Source organism: Vipera berus (genome assembly GCF_964194415.1).
Source record: "Vipera berus genome assembly, chromosome: 3".
Lineage (NCBI taxonomy): Eukaryota > Metazoa > Chordata > Lepidosauria > Squamata > Viperidae > Vipera > Vipera berus.
The window spans coordinates 169,611,534-169,630,811 of NC_138204.1; the positions used below are offsets into that span (position 1 = coordinate 169,611,534).

Genomic DNA, 19,278 nt, shown 5'->3' on the forward strand with positions numbered 1-19,278 from the left:
ACAGTTCAAGTAAAACAGGCCCAATACATTACAGTATGGGTGAATAATTTTTGTAGTCCAAGATATTTGGAGGATGTGAAAGACTGAAAAAGGCTTCTCATATGTTTAATCTTAACAGTGTAGCTATTCCTTCTAGTTTGTGTTCTTGAAAACAAAATAGGGCATAGCAAGCTAGTCAATTATCATTTTCCTTTCCGTTCCCACTTGGGTTTAATAATTGACAAGTAATTAAACTAGTGTATTATTAATAACTAAAAATTAAGTTTATAGATATGTTAGCCATAATTTTAATAAGTACGTAGACTGGCAATCACTATGTGATATGTACTATCCTATATTTCTCCCTCATTTTAAAATGCTTTCAACAGTAAATAACTTAACAAGCATGCTCCCAGATCTGTTTAACAAGATTACAAATATCAACCAGCAAGTCATATCAACAAGCAATATAACTGAGAATATAAATCGCATCAGGGAGCTCATACAGCAAGCCAGAGATGCTGCAAATAAGGTGTGTGGCAAAAAATTTCTTGCTTCCTTTTTAAAAATTATTCTCACATACTTACATAAATATTCTTAGGCATCCTTTCTCAACATTATTTTATTTTGGATGCCTACATGGGTCAGGCCAATGGGGACAAGAGTAATATTCACAAAACTGTATAAGTCTAAGTTGGTTGAATTGTTTAAGAATGATATACTGTAAATACTGAATTCTGTGTAAGTTGAAGTTTTGCTTTGCTTCCTAAGTTTGTTATTACTTACAAACCTTATTTTAGGTGGCCATCCCTATGAAATTCAATGGCAAATCGGGAGTTGAGGTTCGACTTCCTGATATCCTGGATGATCTGAAGGGCTACACATTCCTTTCTTTCCTTCTTCAAAGGCCTAATGAAAAGGAAGACACGTCACAACCAGAGACACCTAACATGTTTGTCATGTATCTGGGTAACAAAGATGTGAGTATTGAATATTTCGTATTGAGCCATTATTGAAAAGATCATAACTCTATAGCCAAAATATATTTTATTTTACTATAATTTATTCGTTTTTTTCTGCAATTTTGATTTTAAGCCTAATACTTTTATTTTTTAATTTTACCTTTAACATTGCTTCTGAGGGTCGTTTTCTTTTTTAAACTTTGCTGGTCGCTGACCATAATTAAATAAATTTGAGGTGAAGGGAGGCATTCTGCTTGTTGCAGAGGCCATCTCCTCACCTTTGGGAAAAGTCATGGCTATAACATGGTCTCAATCCAGAACCTTTTAAGTTATTGGATTCTGTTATCTCTAAAAGCTCTTCATTCTTCCCCCCAAAAGGAGCCTCTTGTGGATTGCTATGCTGTATATGAGCTGGAAGCGCATTGTGTTTGTATCTTTGAACATGGCACTAGGCACCTTCTTCACTGCTGTTTAATTTGAGATAGCATTTTTAAAATTGTATAACCTTAATATGCCAAAAAAGATAAGGAAAAAAATCAGCAAACAAAACAAGAGAAAGAAAAAAAATCAGAAACAGAAGGAAAATAACAATAAATAATATTGTATTATGTATAGAGAATCATTAAGCTTAATTTTTAAATACATCCTTGAAGATCACATGAAATAATAGCAAGCAATATTGATTAGATCAATAGAAAATTCATAACTGAAAACAATGTAACAGTGTTCCAATTTTTTTAAAAAAAGAGTCTGTCATGAAAGAAATCATATGTAAGCAAAATGTCTGTCTACTACAGAATGGAGAAAGTATGTTTCTTTGGCAGACTCAGATTTTAAATCCTAAGACTTCTATTGTTTTGAATCAAAATATTTACTTTATTCTGGGCCTTGAGACATCAGTTCCATGTTTATGTATGGGGTTGTCTTGGACCTGTATATCAGTGATCATGTCTCACCAGTTTTAGGCACTAAACAATAAGCTGATCTAACATAAACCATACTTTTCTGTGACTTCCTCCACCCCAATAAATTATTTACTTGTTATTTTCAATGTGGGATTTATCATGTGAATAACGTTCAAAATTATCTTCCAAATATATCATTAATGCAGGAAATAAACAGAATTATAGCTAAAAATAGAGCCAAGCTCCTGTCATTATGTCAAAGCAGCCACATAATTACTTTCTAAAAACAGCAAATGTGTACTGTCATGGATTATTTAATTACCCATCCTGTTATAATTCTTCTAATTGGTTCTTTCAATGTAATGTTTTAAGCCTGTTGTTTCATGTGAAGCTTTGGACATTGTGTGTTTTCCATACGTTGTGAACCATATATGAAACTTTTAGACATGTATAAGTCTGATTCACCTTTTAAAGGACATTGGCTGAAATGAGCACCACTTCACCTTTTAATCTGTTAATCAGTAATTACTATGTGTGCATTTGTGTATGTACAGGTAATTTATTTATTTATTTTTATTTTATTTTTATTCCATTTATATCCCGCCCTTCTCCGAAGACTCAGGGCGGGATATAATCCCCGAACATTACGAACGTTCCCTTAGTGAATGTTTGAAATTACTCAATAAGCGCCACCTAGTGTTTACAAAAAAGTCCCAAAATTATGAATGTTGCTGCACCACAGCAGTCATTCACCCTTACAAATGACCCTCCCCCCACCCTGGGTCTCCCTAGAGAGTCTTCACTTCTTAGCTGTTTTGCTGCTTCAGGCCTTCTGTGTGTTCACAGAGAATGGAGATGTAAAATACTGCAAGATCACACAAGATCTCATGCCACTGATCTTGCATGATCTCACAGAACTTTAGGGCTCTGTTCTCTGCAAATGGAGGACTAGATGAGATCTGCAGCAAAAGGCTTTGCAAATGGAGGTAAGGGCTAAAACATTGAAGCTTTCCATCCATTTGCAAAGCCTTTGCCATCTTTGCAAAGAGCCTTTGCCGCCAAGAAGGGACCTCCAGAGCCATGCAGCCACCATTCATGACCTCCGTTCTGGGCGTTGGAGGCCTGCAGGAGGCCTTCCTCACCTAGGACAAACCTCCGAAGACCCGTTGCCGCTGCTCCCAACCTCCGTTCTGGGCATGGGAGGCCTGGAGGGGGCCTCCCCCACCCAGAACGGATCTCCAGAGACCCACTGCTCATTCCAGAGACCCATTCTGGGCATGGGAGGCCTCCGGGCTTCTCCCGCCCAGAATGGACCTCTGAAGACCTGTTGCCACTGCTCCCAAACTTCATGCTGGGCATGGGAGGCCCCTGGGCTTCTCCCACCCAGAACGGAAGTCAGGACCAATGGCAGTGGGTCTCTGGAGGTCTGTTCTTGGTGGGGAGGCCTCCTAGCCTTCCACACCCAGAACAGAGGTTGGGAGCAGCAGGAGAAGGTCTCCGAAGGTCCGTTCTGGGCAGGGGACGCTTCCTCCTGGTCTCCACCCAGAATGAAGATTGGGAGTAGCAGCAGTGGGTCTCTGGAGGTCTGTTCTGGGTGGGGGAAAGCATTATCTATCAGATAATTAAAGGGTTGTAAATACCAGGGTTCTGTGGAGAATTTGAACCATCCAATTAAATTGAATATCTATACTGAATTTCGATTTATCTCTAAGGCAGCTTTTGTCCCAAGGTGAACACAAGTTTATGTGGGAATTTATTTATTTTTTTTGAATCTTGCTTGCATACTCCTCCTTTGCAGGTGTTATGTTTGCTGATTTTTTTAAAAAAAGGATTATATAATTTGTTGTCTGAAGAATTAACTTAAGCTTTCATGTTTAGCGTTCCAGCTATATTGGTATGGCTATTCGTGGTGGTCATCTTATTTGCGCCTATAGCCTAGGAGGCTCTGAATATGAAATACGAGTGACGGAAAAAATGTATGAGAAAAACACCAGGGACATAGCTTTGGATCAAATCACATTTAAGAGGTATGGACCCTTAAAATAGATCCTTTCCAATTATTTTGCACTCATATTGGAAGTTTTATACATTTTTCTTCTTCTCTAGAATTTACCAGTATGCAGAATTAGAATACAAGCATGCTGCACCTTCAGATTTTTCAGTCAAATACGAACCTTTTCAAGTTCCCAGTAGGAATAGTAACAATCTTCTTAACTTGGATCCTGACAAAGTGGTCTTCTATGTGGGAGGATATCCACCAGAATTTACGGTAACGGCTTTATGTCTTATGCAAATATTAGAAAAAACAGATCATTATTTTTTGTAATCCAATAGATGACACCTCTCATAATTTTATCATATTGTTCTTACAAAAAAAGTACTTGGAAAGAATATCTCCACTGCAGGATATACCTCGAGAGGTTATGTTGTTTATTTTTGGTCAAATTTTGTGTCAAGCATTACCCAGCTTTGAAACAAAGAAGCAAAATTTTGAAAATGGAACAAATTACTCAGTTTCCATGATTTGTTTGATTTTTGGAGTTATAGAAAAAGGTTAAAATTTAATTTAATTTAATTTATTAATATTTCTATACCGCCCTTCTCCCGAAGGACTCAGGGCGGTGTACAGGGCAAGAATAAAACACAGAGTTACAAAAATTAAAAGATAATTAAATACATGCCCATAAAAACAGTTGGTACATTAATAAAAACCCCAATAAAATGATAGTAAAAAACCCCACCAATCCCCCCTCAGGCCAGGCCGGCTTGTTCGAACAGGTATGTTTTCAGATCGCGGCGAAAGGAGCGAAGATCGGGCGCCGTCCGGAGCTCAACCGGTAACTGGTTCCATAGCTCTGGGGCGCCCACAGAGAAAGATCTCCCCCTGGGGGCCACCAATCTACATTCTCTGACCGGTGGCACCCTGAAAAGTCCCTCTCTGTGGGAACGCACAGGGCGGAGGGAAGTTGACGCCGGCAGCAGGTGTTCCCTAAGGTACTCCGTACCCCTGCCATGTAGGGCTTTAAACACCATTACTAGTACCTTGAATCTCACCCGGAAGACAACTGGCAACCAATGCAGCTCACGGAGCAGAGGTGTGACATGGGAGTATCGGGAAACTCCCAACACAACTCTCGCGGCTGCATTCTGTGCCAGTTGGAGCTTCCGGGTGGTCCTCAAGGGCAGCCCCATGTAGAGAGCGTTGCAGTAGTCTAGTCGAGAGGTCACGAGCGCGTGAGTGACCGTGCATAGATCATCCCGGCTTAGATAGGGCCGCAACTGGCGCACCAGGCGAACCTGGGCGAAAGCCCCCCTAGTCACAGCTCCTATGTGGTCTTCCAGAGTGAGCCGTGAATCTAGGAGGACTCCCAAGTTGCGAGCCCTATCTACGGGGGGTAATAATTCGCCCCCCATAGCGAGAGGTGGAATGTCCGAATAAACCTGGGATGAAGGTATGCAAAGCCACTCGGTCTTGTCGGGGTTGAGTTGAAGTCTGTTCCTCCCCATCCAGACCCGAACCGCCTCCAGGCAACGGGACATCACGGTGAGGGCATCACTGGGGTGGTTTGGGGTCGAAAAGAAAAGCTGGGTATCATCAGCATACTGATGATACCCAACTCCAAAACCACGAATGATCTCACCCAGCGGTTTCATATAGATGTTGAACAGGAGAGGCGAGAGGACTGACCCCTGAGGAACTCCACAAATGAGAGACCTCGCGGTCGACCTGTATGTATAGATTTGTCAAACCTATTGCATTTTTTTAATAAATATAAAATCAATTTGATTTCAGAAGCAGATTTCTTTAAAAACAAGAATACTTCAGTTTCCTTGAAGCATCTGAAGCATCTGCTTAAGGCAGGCTTCAGTTAAATTATATTACCCCTGTGGTGTATTAGGCAAAAAAAGAAGCCATTAAAATTCCTTAAAATAATAAGTATAAAATAATTGATTTAAAGTTACTATTCCAAATTCTGCATATACTTTCAAGTAAAGTAGGGCCATCTATTTTTAGAGTAAAATTGAACATGGTCAATTCACGGAGTTTTCTTGGCCACATTTTTGGAAGTGACTTGGCATTTGCCTTCTTCCAGGATGTTAGAGAGAGGCTTTTACCTCATGCCTAAGGTAGAATGATAACTCATGGTCTCCTGTTTCTAGCCTAATACCTTTAACCACTACACCAAACTGGCTCTCAAATATAATTGCAATCCTTATAATTAAAGAAGGGGGAAATCCACATCCACATGTAACTTGCTTTAGAAAATTAATCTGAACCATTTCAAAAGATATTCAGCTTCTAAAGATTTTAATGTAGCAGAATCTAATACATCTTGACTGAGATGGATAAATTATGTATGTTAACACTGCAATGATCTAGCCAACAAAACAGTTAATAGTGTCTACCTTAATTAATGATATGGGTCTATACCTTTCCATGCAATTTAGAATCTTTACCTGATTTTAAATTCAGTTTATATAAGCCTCATAAAAAGATAAAGGCAATTACTCATATGTAAACTATTTAGTATAAATCTTTTAGAATATCAGGCTCAAAATATCTATAAAATATTTATACCATTTAATAGGAAAACCATTTAGGCTGGAGGCTTTCTACTTTTCACCAGCTGAATTGTCTCAAATATCTCTTTAAGTTTCAAAGCTGCTCTCAAAATCCCTGCACAATTCTGTAGTAACAGTTGAATATCAAATTTACTCAAAATATTACTTGTTTGCTGTTGATCTATCATATCATCAAGATCATAAAATTACTTATATTAAAATACATTTGAAAAATTGTAAATTAATATATCTGTGATTCTCTGCCCATTTATCTTGTGTTTCTCTTGTTTTAAATAATGTGCTTATTTAGCACATTACCATCTTTTTCATTACTTTCCCAATATTTAACTTCAATATTTTCAAAGAAAATTTGAAATCTAACAATCTAAAAATTATCCATCTGCCACTTGGATGAATGTAAACTGTGGGATTCTTTGCACATTCCAGTAAACATTCTTTAACTATATTTTCCATAAATTTGCAACCAGGTATTCTATTGTTGCTTATCACAGAGACAATAACCCACCTTATAAGCCTTATATACATCTCTTACAATCAGGCTAGTTAGAATTTCAATTACATTCCAAAAAAACTCCTGTTTGCTGCTTGATATAACCAAAAATTATCATCCCATGTAAAAAAGACTTAAAATATCATATACCATTAGCTGGAGTACTGTCTGTTTTCTTTCTTTCTTCAGCATGGTGTGAACAGGAATGCAATGCTCTGATTACAGAGAGTCCTAAACCTACAATCACAATTGAGCTCAAAATTTCCATTCCAACTTCATTTGTGAATGAAGGCATGCTATTAACTGTATTTATTTTATTTAGAATATGAAATTGGGGGGGGGATTTTGCTTATTCTAGAACACCCCTTTTTCCGCTCCCCTGCCCCTGGAGGCAATTTCAGCCTCCTGTTCCAGATGTATGTTTGTTGGCATCCTTTAGGATTTATTATCCCGTTTCTTCCACTTCATTTATCACTCTAGCTTCCAACTATGGCTAGAGGCTTTGTGAGAAGTATTTGATTACAAACTTGACTTGATACCACACTATTTTCACAGTTTTCCTATACTGTAAGGATGACAACTTAAGAGCCAGATCTTTATCTCTGTGACAAATGTGTCAGTGTGTGGGTTTTTTTATTATTTTGCAACCAATGAGAAATATGTACTGGATAGAAGAACTGCTCTCAATCTATTTTCTTTTCTTTTTGCATTACAGAGTGACAGGGTTTGTTGCAATAGTTTTAGATGGGACACTGAGGGGATAATTGATTTTGCATACCTATAGATCAGCTGAAGAGTAAACACCAATTGTCTCATCATTTTCTCTGCCTGTTTTCTTTATTCTGAAGAACAAATATAACTGCATGGTTGACTTCAAAATAAGTTGGAGGAATTGAGGAATGTTGTGTGGAAGTGTGATTTTTAGTTTAGGCTGAACATTCAGTGAATCAGTAAATCCCAAATATTCAAAATTATTTTTGCAATCTTAAAAGCCAAAACTTTTCTTTTTAAGTTCTTTTAATTAAGAATGAGAATTTTAAGGATATGGAATTTTGAATATAGTTATAATGATTGGGTCTGTGCAATGCAATAATGAAAATGCATTGGGGGCTACAGAATCTCATGACAATTGCAATTTCTATGTTTATATAGTATTGAGCATGATAGAAATATGCTGCTATTTTTTTCTTGAAGAGTATTCTTATTTTTACAGCCTCCTAGTACACTGGACTATCAACATTACAAAGGCTGCATTGAATTAAACAGCTTAAATGACAGAGTTTTCAGCTTATACAATTTCAAGAGGACTTTTAATCTTAATACTACTGCGGTGCAACCATGCAGGAGGTAATTTTTTTAAAACTAGATGTGCTTTAATTATTATGGAATGTTATCAAGCACAATCTATCACATTCTGTTTCTCCTATTCAGATATGGATAGTTTTTTTTATCAGCCTTACACCTCTATGTATCTTTTAAAATCATATTCAGATTTTAAGTTGGTCACGTACATAGCCATGCTACTCCTTGTTCTTCCACCTATTGGCGTCTGATCTACAGTAAAGTATTCCTCTCCATTTAGTGAGGTATTATTAGTTATCTGTAAGATCAAATATAGGTGGCTGAAACTTTTAGCGGTTTGTTATTATTATGATTTTTGAGGATCTGCATGGTGAAACTATGTAACCCCCCCCCCCAAAGGGCAAAGAAATATTTTCTGGCAAGTGATCAGAATTAATATTGAAGGGCTCCTTTTGGCTTTGAGCTTGGGTGACTTAAGTACCCTCTGGAGTCCTTGACTGAGACACCTCCTGAGATAGTAGTTTCAAAATATCTTTCAGAGTGTACTGACTCCAACGATGAAACCTTGGAGACGGAGTCAGTGGCATTAATATAGAGTCATAAGGAAAAATGGATAAAACCTGCATGGTGCCAATGTGATGCAAGCCTTAATCTTTTCCCACATGTATTGTGACAATATGTGCATGTATTAAAGGGATAAAGTTCATGGCACAGCACTGTTCCTGTCCTTTTTTTATGAAAGAGGTAGATCCTATGGATGCCTCTGGGTTAGGTTCATTTTTGAGGAGACCAATGCATGATGTAGGCTGCCATTGGCTGGGCATTTTATTACCACTTGAAGAATGCAGTCAGTGAGAGCAGAAGGAATTAGACTAACAACAGTTAAGCTTATTCACAACTTTTTTTTTCTGTATGCCAAAGTTCTCCTTCACATGTACAGTAGAGAACCTATATTTCAATTCCCACTGAGCTTCAGTTAAAATATTACGTGCATTCTCTGATACTTTCCTCATTCTGTGGTTGAGCTTTGACATTGCATTAAGCAATGGTTTGTTTGCTTTTGACTTCATATGTATCATCCTTTGCGAGGTAGTCAGATGAGAAGCACACCCAGAAATACTAGTTCTATCTTTATTATAAGGTTACATTAGGAAAATCTTGCAAGTCTGAAAGTACATCTCTCTCCCCTCCCCTTTACAATCCAACAAACTAAGGAAGGTCACTTTTGAGATGTTGGCCATATCTACATTCCTTCTAATGGCTGAGCTGCCTCTTATTTAACACTCGTGTAGTCTGCAGCTCTTCACCCTGTCTCTCCAAGATCATTCATACATGCCATTGCAATATGTTAGGTAGGACTTTGCGTAAGCAGTTGGATCAAAACTTGGAACTGAATTGCTGAATCGATTCAAAGTGGCAGGTTACGTGGATCCCTTCAAATAGATTTAGACTTTGATTAACTCTTGTGCAGGTGCTATAAGCTTCCTGTTGAAGCAATGTGATCCACACACTTCAAATCAAAGTTGAATTGCAAGTGTATGTTATTTATTTGATATATATTCCACCTTTCTTCAGGTTTATGTAGCACCTTTTCCTTCAGTTCCCCTTCCCTCCCCTCCCAATGCACTGGAGGGGTCCCAAGTCACCCAGAGAACTTCAGTGGCTGAAAGTGGAGAACCTGAGTTCCCCTACAGTATCCTAGTTCAGTCTTTGAGCCATTGTCCCATGCTAGCTCTTTATGCCTGAGCTCTTTATGAGAACACTGGTCATGATTTTGAAACGAGGACTGGTGCTTAGCATGATGTTTGAATTGTGACTTATTCAATAAATACGTTTGAAACAAAAACAGCTTAGGGCAATTCGTGAAGCGAGTTTTGAAATTCAAGGAAATTTGTTCCTCTGTAGGTTGAAGAAAGATAAAGGAAGTTTGGTTAACTTTCACTTTCTTCTCCGACACAGCTTTATTTTAGAATTCAAAAAACCAAGTGTAAGCTATTATTTAAACTTCATAAATGTGCAATTGGACTGTTAAAAAGAATAAGAAAACAAATTGAAGGAATGATTATATCTTTAACATATAGTTTACTTCCTTATGAAGGGAAACACAATTTTCACTTAGCTTGACTGTTTTCTTTGTTTAAAACATTTCTTGATATATCAAATATGCTTGGTAGGACGGTAGTATTTTCATCCGCAGTTTTCTTTATTTCAGATACAGAGAACAATCTGCTGAATTTTACTTTGAAGGCATAGGTTATGCACAAATAAAGGCTTCTCCAGGCCCAGGAGTCATAAGATATGAACAAACCATTCAAACTACTTCAGATGTCGGGTTGGTGTTCTTTGCAGAAAATCAGGTAATTAATGTTCATGTAAATGTTTCCAGGCAAACTGGAAGGTGGCAGAGAAGAAAAAAGAATGAAATTAGGCACAGGGAAAGGAAGATCCATGCAAATAAATATTTCTGAACCAATGTAAATATGTCAACCCCAAATTTGTATCTATTAACTTATAATTGAAAATAATTTGAAACACATATTCAAATAGTCAGTCATTTCAGATTCCAACATACACTGTATTGTACTGTTGGAAAAATTATTCATAAACAGTTTTGATAGTTTTGTGATATGAAGAAATAGATTTGGTGGAAGTGCATCTTAGAGATCTATTAGCTTACTCTTAATTCATTTAAATCTTTTTTCTCTTATTAAGGAATGATGTTACCTTAAATCAGGGGTGTCACACTTGCAACGTCACATGACTTGTCGTGACGTATCGTGACTTTTTTCCATTGTTGGCAGTGGGGTGGGCGTGGTTTCGCCAAGATGCATCTGGTCCGTGGGCTGGCAGTTTGACACCCCTGCCTTAAATGCATCTGGAGGAAGTTTTAAAATACACAATTATTTTAAGACTTAAATAAACAAAGAATAGCTGCTTAAATGTTTTTAATGAAAACTTACAAAAAATGTCCAGCAAAGGAGTGATCCCACCTTATCCAGATTCCTCATTCATTCCACTATATGGAGTTTGTTGGCGGGTGATGTTGTATTCAGAGTTGAGGCCAGCTGAGTGGGAAAACTGAACTGTCGGTTTGCAGTTTGCACCCATCCTGAGGGTCTCTTCAGTAATATTTGATTTAAACAATAGTAAAGGCATCTCAAGGGACGCGGTGGCTCAGTGGGTTAGGACGCTGAGCTTGTCGATCAGAAGGTCGGCAGTTTGGCGGGTCGAATCCCGAGTGCCACGTAACAGAGTGAGCGCCTGTTACTCGTCCCAGCTTCTGCCAACCTAGCAGTTCGAAAGCACATAAAAATGCAAGTAGAAAAATAGGGACCACTACGGTGGGAAGGTAACAGCGTTCTGTGCGCCTTTGGCATCTAGTCATGCCGGCCACATGACCACAGAGACGTCCTCGGACAAGCGCTGGCTCTTCGGCTTTGAAACGGAGATGAGCACCGGCCCCTAGAATCGGAAATGACTAGCACGCATGTGCGGGGGAACCTTTACCTTTACCTTAAAGGCATCTCATAAATAGTTGTATTAACTAGCATAATCCCAAAAGAAAAGGAATAGTTTTTAAAATATTTTAAATAAAGATGTCCAGATATTAAAATGTTATTCTGGGCATTACTTTCTCAGCTGTAATTTCCATAATATCTGTTGACTGCAATAAATTGTTTTCATTGTTTTTCTCAGTAAGCTAGGAATATTCAAATATTGCATGGAGAGTTATTTAGCCATAAACTGTGGAGTGCAGAATTTATGTTTTCCTTTAGGTTACAGATGTGTGGTTTAGGTTTCATAATATTTTCTGAATCTCATTTTTCAGATCTTAACATTGTGTCAAGCAGATCAGCTTAGTAATACTTCCTGAGCCCTTATGATGCCAACTGCATTGAAGTTTTTGGAACATAACCTTAACTTTCTCACAACTTTATGCTGAGTCTTTTTGGGGGGGGGGGCTAAATAAATGAAAAATTGATCACTGTAGTGTCTGAATGTAGCTATAAAGATCAGACTGAGCACTCAGATCCAGTCCCTGATGCTTCATGAGCTACTGCCTCACCTGAAGAAAATGAAAGATATAGGGATGGTAGTTGGGCTTGAATGGCAGTAAGCAAAATCCAATGTTTACCTGTTAAAACCTCTGTCCTTTTAGTTCATATATTTTGCCAGTCTTGGCCTATGCTCAAGCAAATGTAGGGCTATTGTTGCCTGTATTCGTGAGCATATATAAAATTTTAGGTTCCTGATCTTATAGTTGTCTGGTGATAGAAACAAGCAGCCCAAATGACAAAGCAGAAAGATGCATTATGGCTTTCTCATAGAATAAAAATGAAAAATTGTTGGATGTTGGATTTGTAGTTGGATTTATAGTTGGATGTGAAAATGTTGGTCTTCATTGGCTTCAATCAGTCTTTCCCAACAATACTCCCCAGTTGTTGCTCAAAAATGTTTCAAGTTGTAATTCATCAAATCTGTGGGAAAGGATAGCCCTCTTTTTCCACTTAAGAAGGAACAATGCATTTTTTTTCTTTAAAAAATGAAAGCTGAAACAATCAAACTATTAGGAAAAGATATAAATATTAATATGTTATTTAGTATAAAAGAAAATATGCCTGTTTCAGTTAATGCCTATTTCTGTATTATTTTGCATAAAACATTATTTCTGGATTATAGGACAGGTTTATTAGTTTGCGAATCGAAAATGACCGCCCAATATTGACATACAAAGTTGATTCACAACCTCCAAGAGAGATAACAAATGGAACCATGAAAAATGTAGCAGAAAAACTGGTAAGTTTCTCTGCACAAAACAAATCTCAGACTTGTTATCATTATGAAAATGCTCACAAACGACCCTTTGCAATGTGCTAGCTATTTTATTAACCTTAGCTACACATATGGAAATTTTTAAAGTTTATCCTTAAAACAAATATGTGAGATTGCTCCCAAATATATATGTCAGCATAAGGGGACATTATGTAGGAGATTAGGACTGTGTGTCAGTCCCACCACCAAATTTGTCATACTCTGGCTTTGCCCCTCCAGACAAAAGGTTCTCAGGAGGAGGTTGTATTAACATGTTTGGGAACTTCCATATTATCAGAAGGTTGATATCAGAAGGTTATAAGACAGTCTTGCCCAACTTTACTATCTTCTGGGTATGCAGAAGATGGGAGGATTCCAACACCTAGGCTTCTTGGCAATGGCCATGCTGGCTAGAGAATTGCAGGAGTTGAAAACTGCATTTAGGTTGGAAAAGGCTAAACATGATTAATATTCAGCAGAGTGTTTATGTAAAAATTAGGAAATGGACAGAGTCAGCCAGCAATGAAGAAATGTCTCAGGTAGCAGTTGATGGAGAACAGGAATACCCTTTCCCTATTCCTCCTGAATAAACAAAGCATTTTTGGGTTGTGGAACCATCACCCTGTTAACTACTAGCCCAGTTGCTTTTTAAAAAATATATATAAAAAGGCAAGGGGTGTTGTCCGTTTGTTTGCCTCAGGCAGCGGAATGTTTTCATGCAGATCTGAGAAAAAAGACATCTTATTTACAGTAAGTTGCTGCCAGCAGATATTACCCCAGCTGCTCATGTATCCCCTGCCTGTAATGTTCAGGCCTCATGCCTGGTTGTCTCTGCAATGACTGTGGAGTGGAACTGCCAGTCAAAGGTTAGCAATGCTGAGCACTCCCTCTTAGCAGGAGGAGAGAATTAATATAGAGAAAGGGATTTTGAGGGATAGTCGCAGAACCCAAGCCTAGGAATACCTGTCAGAGAAAGAGGGTTAGGAGTCATTTTAGAACTGGAGTGGGGTAGCAGTTATGAGATAATCTGTGGAAATCAGTAGATCTCTTTTCAAATTCCATTTTGGGATCATTATTTAGCAAAAATCCACTTACTCTTTTATTGCTATATTAATCAAGGCTCTGCACTATCTTACATCTTTCCCACATTCAGTTATATTGTCTTAGAGATTTAAAGAAGGTTAAATCCTCATTAGGACTTGATGGTATTAAAATAAAAGGTTACAGGAAAAGATCGGCATAATGCGGAGGCACCCGTGTTGTTCAAAGCAAACGTTTTTAAGTTTGAAATTTGAAAGTAATGGGTGGGGTGGGGGGAATGAAAATGCTTTGTGCTTGTTGGCCATATCAACATTTTCTATCTTTTAGGAAAGAACTAGAAGCTAATATATATTTCTGGCAAAGTTTGTGTTGTAGTTGTTAGTTGCGAAGTCGTGTCCGACCCATCGCGACCCCTATGGACAATGTTCTATTTTAAAAGGGAACTTCAGGTTTCTTCTCCCCTCTTGTTGATTTTGTTTCCTGTTGACTAGACTTTAATATTGTCTTAATTTTTGTTTCTTACCTATAATATTGACTGTTCATTGTTTTAATTAATTATTAAAAACTAATTCAAAAAACATAAAAAGGCACAGTATTGGAAATAATAAAGATACTCCTTGTAAATGTAAATGTTGAAATCATAAGGAAATAACGAATAACACAAAAGGCTTTAAACCTGATTGTTTTATTTGTTTCAGGTTATTTTACACGTTTCCCCCAAACAATATATTTTTGGGGTTGACAAACTTAGATTATTTGCCAGCGTGAATACATTTCATTTTGATTCATATTACTTGGGAGGAATTCCAAACTCTCTAAGAGAACGGTAAGTGGCACCATCTTAAAGATAGGGACTGGTGCAGAGTAAGGATGCATGTTAGGCCTTGGCCATGCTGAATGCATTCTTGCACCTGGATTGTGGTTTAGCTGGAGACTTTTGCCTTTCTTGGGTTTGGTATTAATGCCTGGTATGGATATTGTCAGCCATCTAGAAGCAATATTACTGTTTATAATGACCGAGGTGCATTTGGCTTGGTAGGTTATAAGTTCATGCTTGATGTAAGTTAACAGAAAGAAGATCCAGCCGGATAACTAAATACCGTATATACTTGAGTATAAGCCGACTCGAGTATAAGCCTAGACCCCCATTTTCACCCCCAAAAACTGGAAAAAGTTCGTGACTCGAGTATAAGCCGATCCGCCGTTCTGCAAGCCTCCGCCGCCAGCAGAGGCTCGATCCGCCATTTTGCAAGCCTGAATACACAGGAATACCCTGTGTGGCCGCGGCTCTCGGGGAAGCCCTGGCTGTCCGCTTCCTCGTTCCACGCTGCCATTCGGGGCCCGCGCGTTCCCCGGGCAAATCGCGGCGCCCAGCAGGCGAGGAAACACGCCCGCTCCAGTCGCCCCCCCTTCCCTCAGGAGACGCGAAGAAAGTGACCGCCCGGAGCTTACCGAGGACTTGCGCGCGGCCGAGGCTTCGGTGCTTCCAGGATCGCGCGCACCTCTCCCAAGCCGCCGCCGCCCGGAGACCTGCCGAAGTTTGGGGAGATTTGGGGAGGTGCGCGCGCACCTCCCCAAACCTCCCCAAACGTCAGCAGGTCTCCGGATCTCCGTGCTTTGCCTGCTTGCTTCTTTCCGCTGCGGAAAGAAGCAGGCAGGCAGGTCACGGAGATCCGGAGACCTGCCGACGTTTGGGGAGGTTTGGGGAGGTGCCCAAACCTCCCCAATCATCAGCAGGTCTCCGGATCTCCGTGCCTTGCCTGCCTGCTTCTTTCCGCAGCGGAAAGAAGCAGGCAGGCAAGGCACGGAGATCCGGAGACCTGCCGACGTTTGGGGAGGTTTGGGCACCTCCCCAAACCTCCCCAAACGTCGGCAGGTCTCCGGATCTCCGTGCCTTGCCTGCCTGCTTCTTTCCGCTGCGGAAAGAAGCAGGCAGGCAAGGCACGGAGATCCGGAGACCTGCTGACGATTGGGGAGGTTTGGGCACCTCCCCAAACCTCCCCAAACGTCGGCAGGTCTCCGGATCTCCGTGCCTTGCCTGCCTGCTTCTTTCCGCTGCGGAAAGAAGCAGGCAGGCAAGGCACGGAGATCCGGAGACCTGCTGATGATTGGGGAGGTTTGGGCACCTCCCCAAACCTCCCCAAACGTCGGCAGGTCTCCGGATCTCCGTGCCTTGCCTGCCTGCTTCTTTTGGGGAGGTTTGGGGAGGCTTGCGGAGCGCGGATCCAGTGTGGGGGGGGGAAAGCCCTTTAGCAGGATTTGCCTGCATGCCGGCGGAGGCTGGATCCGTGCTCCACAAGCCTCTGCCGCCGGCTGGATCCGCGCCCTGCCGCCGGCAGAGGCTTGCGGAGCGCGGATCCAGTGGGGGGGAAAAGCCCTTTAGCAGGATTTGCCTGCATGCCGGCGGAGGCTGGATCCGTGCTCCACAAGCCTCTGCCGCTGGCTGGATCCACGCCCTGCCGCTGCGGAGCGCGGATCCAGCCTCCGCTGGCGGCGGAGGTCTAGGGGTAGTGGGGGGGGGCCCGCGGACATAGATGGACTCAAGTGGAAGCCAAGCAGCCCTCCCGAATCTGGGCTTCTGGACGGAGCAGCCGGTGGTGCGTTTCAAAAAGCCAGATAAGGCAGACAGGGAGATGAAGAGTTCAACCGAGTTTCCTCTTTTGTTCAGGCTCCCCGATCAGACAAAGAACTAGCCAGCGGCAGGTTTCTCCCCTTTTCCCTCCCATCTCTCTTCCCCCAACCCTTGGGTCCCACAGCAACTCACGAACTCCAGCCGCCCCTTCTCCTTCGAAAGGTCTAGATCCCGAGATAAGATATATACAGAAATATACATAAAGAGAGACGGACGCAGGCTGTTGGTTTCTCGCCTCATCCCACGCACGCACGAGGGGGAGAAACAACGCTCTGGGTGGCAGAGTCTAGGAGAAGGAAAAATCGGCCGCAGCCTCGGGGTAGGCTTCTCCGGGGGCGCCGCCGCGATTCTGCAGGGGCCAGGTAGGGAAAACTCGCCGGGGAAAACGGGTGCCGTTGCAGCGCCCGGCGAGTTTAAAAGCAGCGGGTGCAGATGCCTGAACAAAAGAGGAAACTCGGTTGAACTCTTCATCTCCCTGTCTGCCTTATCTGGTCTTTCAAGAGGAGGGTATTCCTTTCACTTCTTGAACTTTCCCAAAGACTTGCAAACTTTTCCAACCATTACTTCCAAGGATCTTTGATGGGGAGAGAAAGCACGGGTGAGCGATGGGGGGGGAAAGCACGGGTGAGCGACTCCGCTCCCTCCCCTCACCTCCGGGCCGGGCTTCTCGCCGGCGGGCTGGCTGGCTGGTGCTGGTCCCCGGGCGAGGAAGCGAGCAAGCGGGCGAGCGGCAGCGGCATTTTCGGGGCGGCACGGGTGAGCGATGGGGAGAGAAAGCACGGGTGAGCGATGGGGGGGGGAAAGCACGGGTGAGCGATGGGGGGGGAAAGCACGGGTGAGCGATGGGGGGGGAAAGCAAGGGTGAGCGATGGGGGGGGAAAGCAAGGGTGAGCGATGGGGAGAGAAAGCACGGGTGAGCGATGGGGGGGAAAGCACGGGTGAGCGATGGGGAGAGAAAGCACGGGTGAGCGATGGGGGGGGAAAGCACGGGTGAGCGATGGGGAGAGAAAGCACGGGTGAGCGATGGGGGGGGGAAAGCACGGGTGAGCGATGGGGAGAGAAAGCACGGGTGAGCGATGGGGGGGAAAGCACGGGTGAGCGATGGGGAGAGAAAGCACGGGTGAGCGATGGGGAGAGAAAGCACGGGTGAGCGATGGGGGGGAAAGCACGGGTGAGCGATGGGGAGAGAAAGCACGGGTGAGCGATGGGGGGGAAAGCACGGGTGAGCGATGGGGGGGGAAAGCACGGGTGAGCGATGGGGAGGGAAAGCACGGGTGAGCGATGGGGGGGGAAAGCACGGGTGAGCGATGGGGAGAGAAAGCACGGGTGAGCGATGGGGGGGGAAAGCACGGGTGAGCGATGGGGGGGGGAAAGCACGGGTGAGCGATGGGGAGGGAAAGCACGGGTGAGCGATGGGGGGGGAAAGCACGGGTGAGCGATGGGGAGAGAAAGCACGGGTGAGCGATGGGGGGGGAAAGCACGGGTGAGCGATGGGGGGGAAAGCACGGGTGAGCGATGGGGAGAGAAAGCACGGGTGAGCGATGGGGGGGGAAAGCACGGGTGAGCGATGGGGGGGAAAGCACGGGTGAGCGATGGGGAGGGAAAGCACGGGTGAGCGATGGGGAGAGAAAGCACGGGTGAGCGATGGGGGGGGGAAAGCACGGGTGAGCGATGGGGAGAGAAAGCACGGGTGAGCGATGGGGAGAGAAAGCACGGGTGAGCGATGGGGGGGAAAGCACGGGTGAGCGATGGGGAGAGAAAGCACGGGTGAGCGATGGGGGGGAAAGCACGGGTGAGCGATGGGGGGGGAAAGCACGGGTGAGCGATGGGGAGAGAAAGCACGGGTGAGCGATGGGGGGGGAAAGCACGGGTGAGCGATGGGGGGGGAAAGCACGGGTGAGCGATGGGGAGGGAAAGCACGGGTGAGCGATGGGGAGAGAAAGCACGGGTGAGCGATGGGGGGGAAAGCACGGGTGAGCGATGGGGAGAGAAAGCACGGGTGAGCGATGGGGGGGGAAAGCACGGGTGAGCGATGGGGGGGAAAGCACGGGTGAGCGATGGGGAGAGAAAGCACGGGTGAGCGATGGGGAGAGAAAGCACGGGTGAGCGATGGGGGGGGAAAGCACGGGTGAGCGATGGGGAGAGAAAGCACGGGTGAGCGATGGGGGGAAAGCACGGGTGAGCGATGGGGGGGAAAAGCGGCAGCGGCATTTTCAGGGGCAGCGGGTGAGCGATGGGGGGGGGAAAGCGGCAGCGGCATTTTCGGGGGCAGCGGGTGAGCGATGGGGGGGGAAAGCGGCAGCGGCATTTTCGGGGGCAGCGGGTGAGCGATGGGGGGGGGAAAGCGGCAGCGGCGGTTGTTGGGGGCGCAGCAGGCGAGGCAGCTTCTCTCAGCAGCCTGTTCCGAACGAAGGGACAGTTCTTTTTTTTGTTGACTGGAGTATAAGCCGAAGTGGAGTTTTTCAGCCCAAAAAGTGGGCTGAAAAATTCGGCTTATACTCAAGTATATACGGTAATTCTTTCCTTCTTCTAAGCTGGAATGAAGAACTTTTAACTAAAGCTTTTCCTTTC

At 43.1% G+C, this 19,278-nt stretch overlaps 1 protein-coding gene across 1 annotated transcript in view; it reads left to right on the plus strand.

The window, feature by feature from the left end:
* Positions 1 to 19,278, plus strand: part of LAMA3 (laminin subunit alpha 3) — a gene marked incomplete at its 3' end in the record, with an annotated part of 140,142 nt that overhangs the window by 106,694 nt on the left and 14,170 nt on the right. The window contains 8 exon segments of the mRNA XM_081324856.1: positions 369 to 511; positions 780 to 959; positions 3,725 to 3,873; positions 3,953 to 4,115; positions 8,134 to 8,267; positions 10,435 to 10,579; positions 12,903 to 13,019; positions 14,774 to 14,901. Of these exon segments, the coding sequence (XP_081180982.1) occupies positions 369 to 511; positions 780 to 959; positions 3,725 to 3,873; positions 3,953 to 4,115; positions 8,134 to 8,267; positions 10,435 to 10,579; positions 12,903 to 13,019; positions 14,774 to 14,901 (1,159 nt within the window).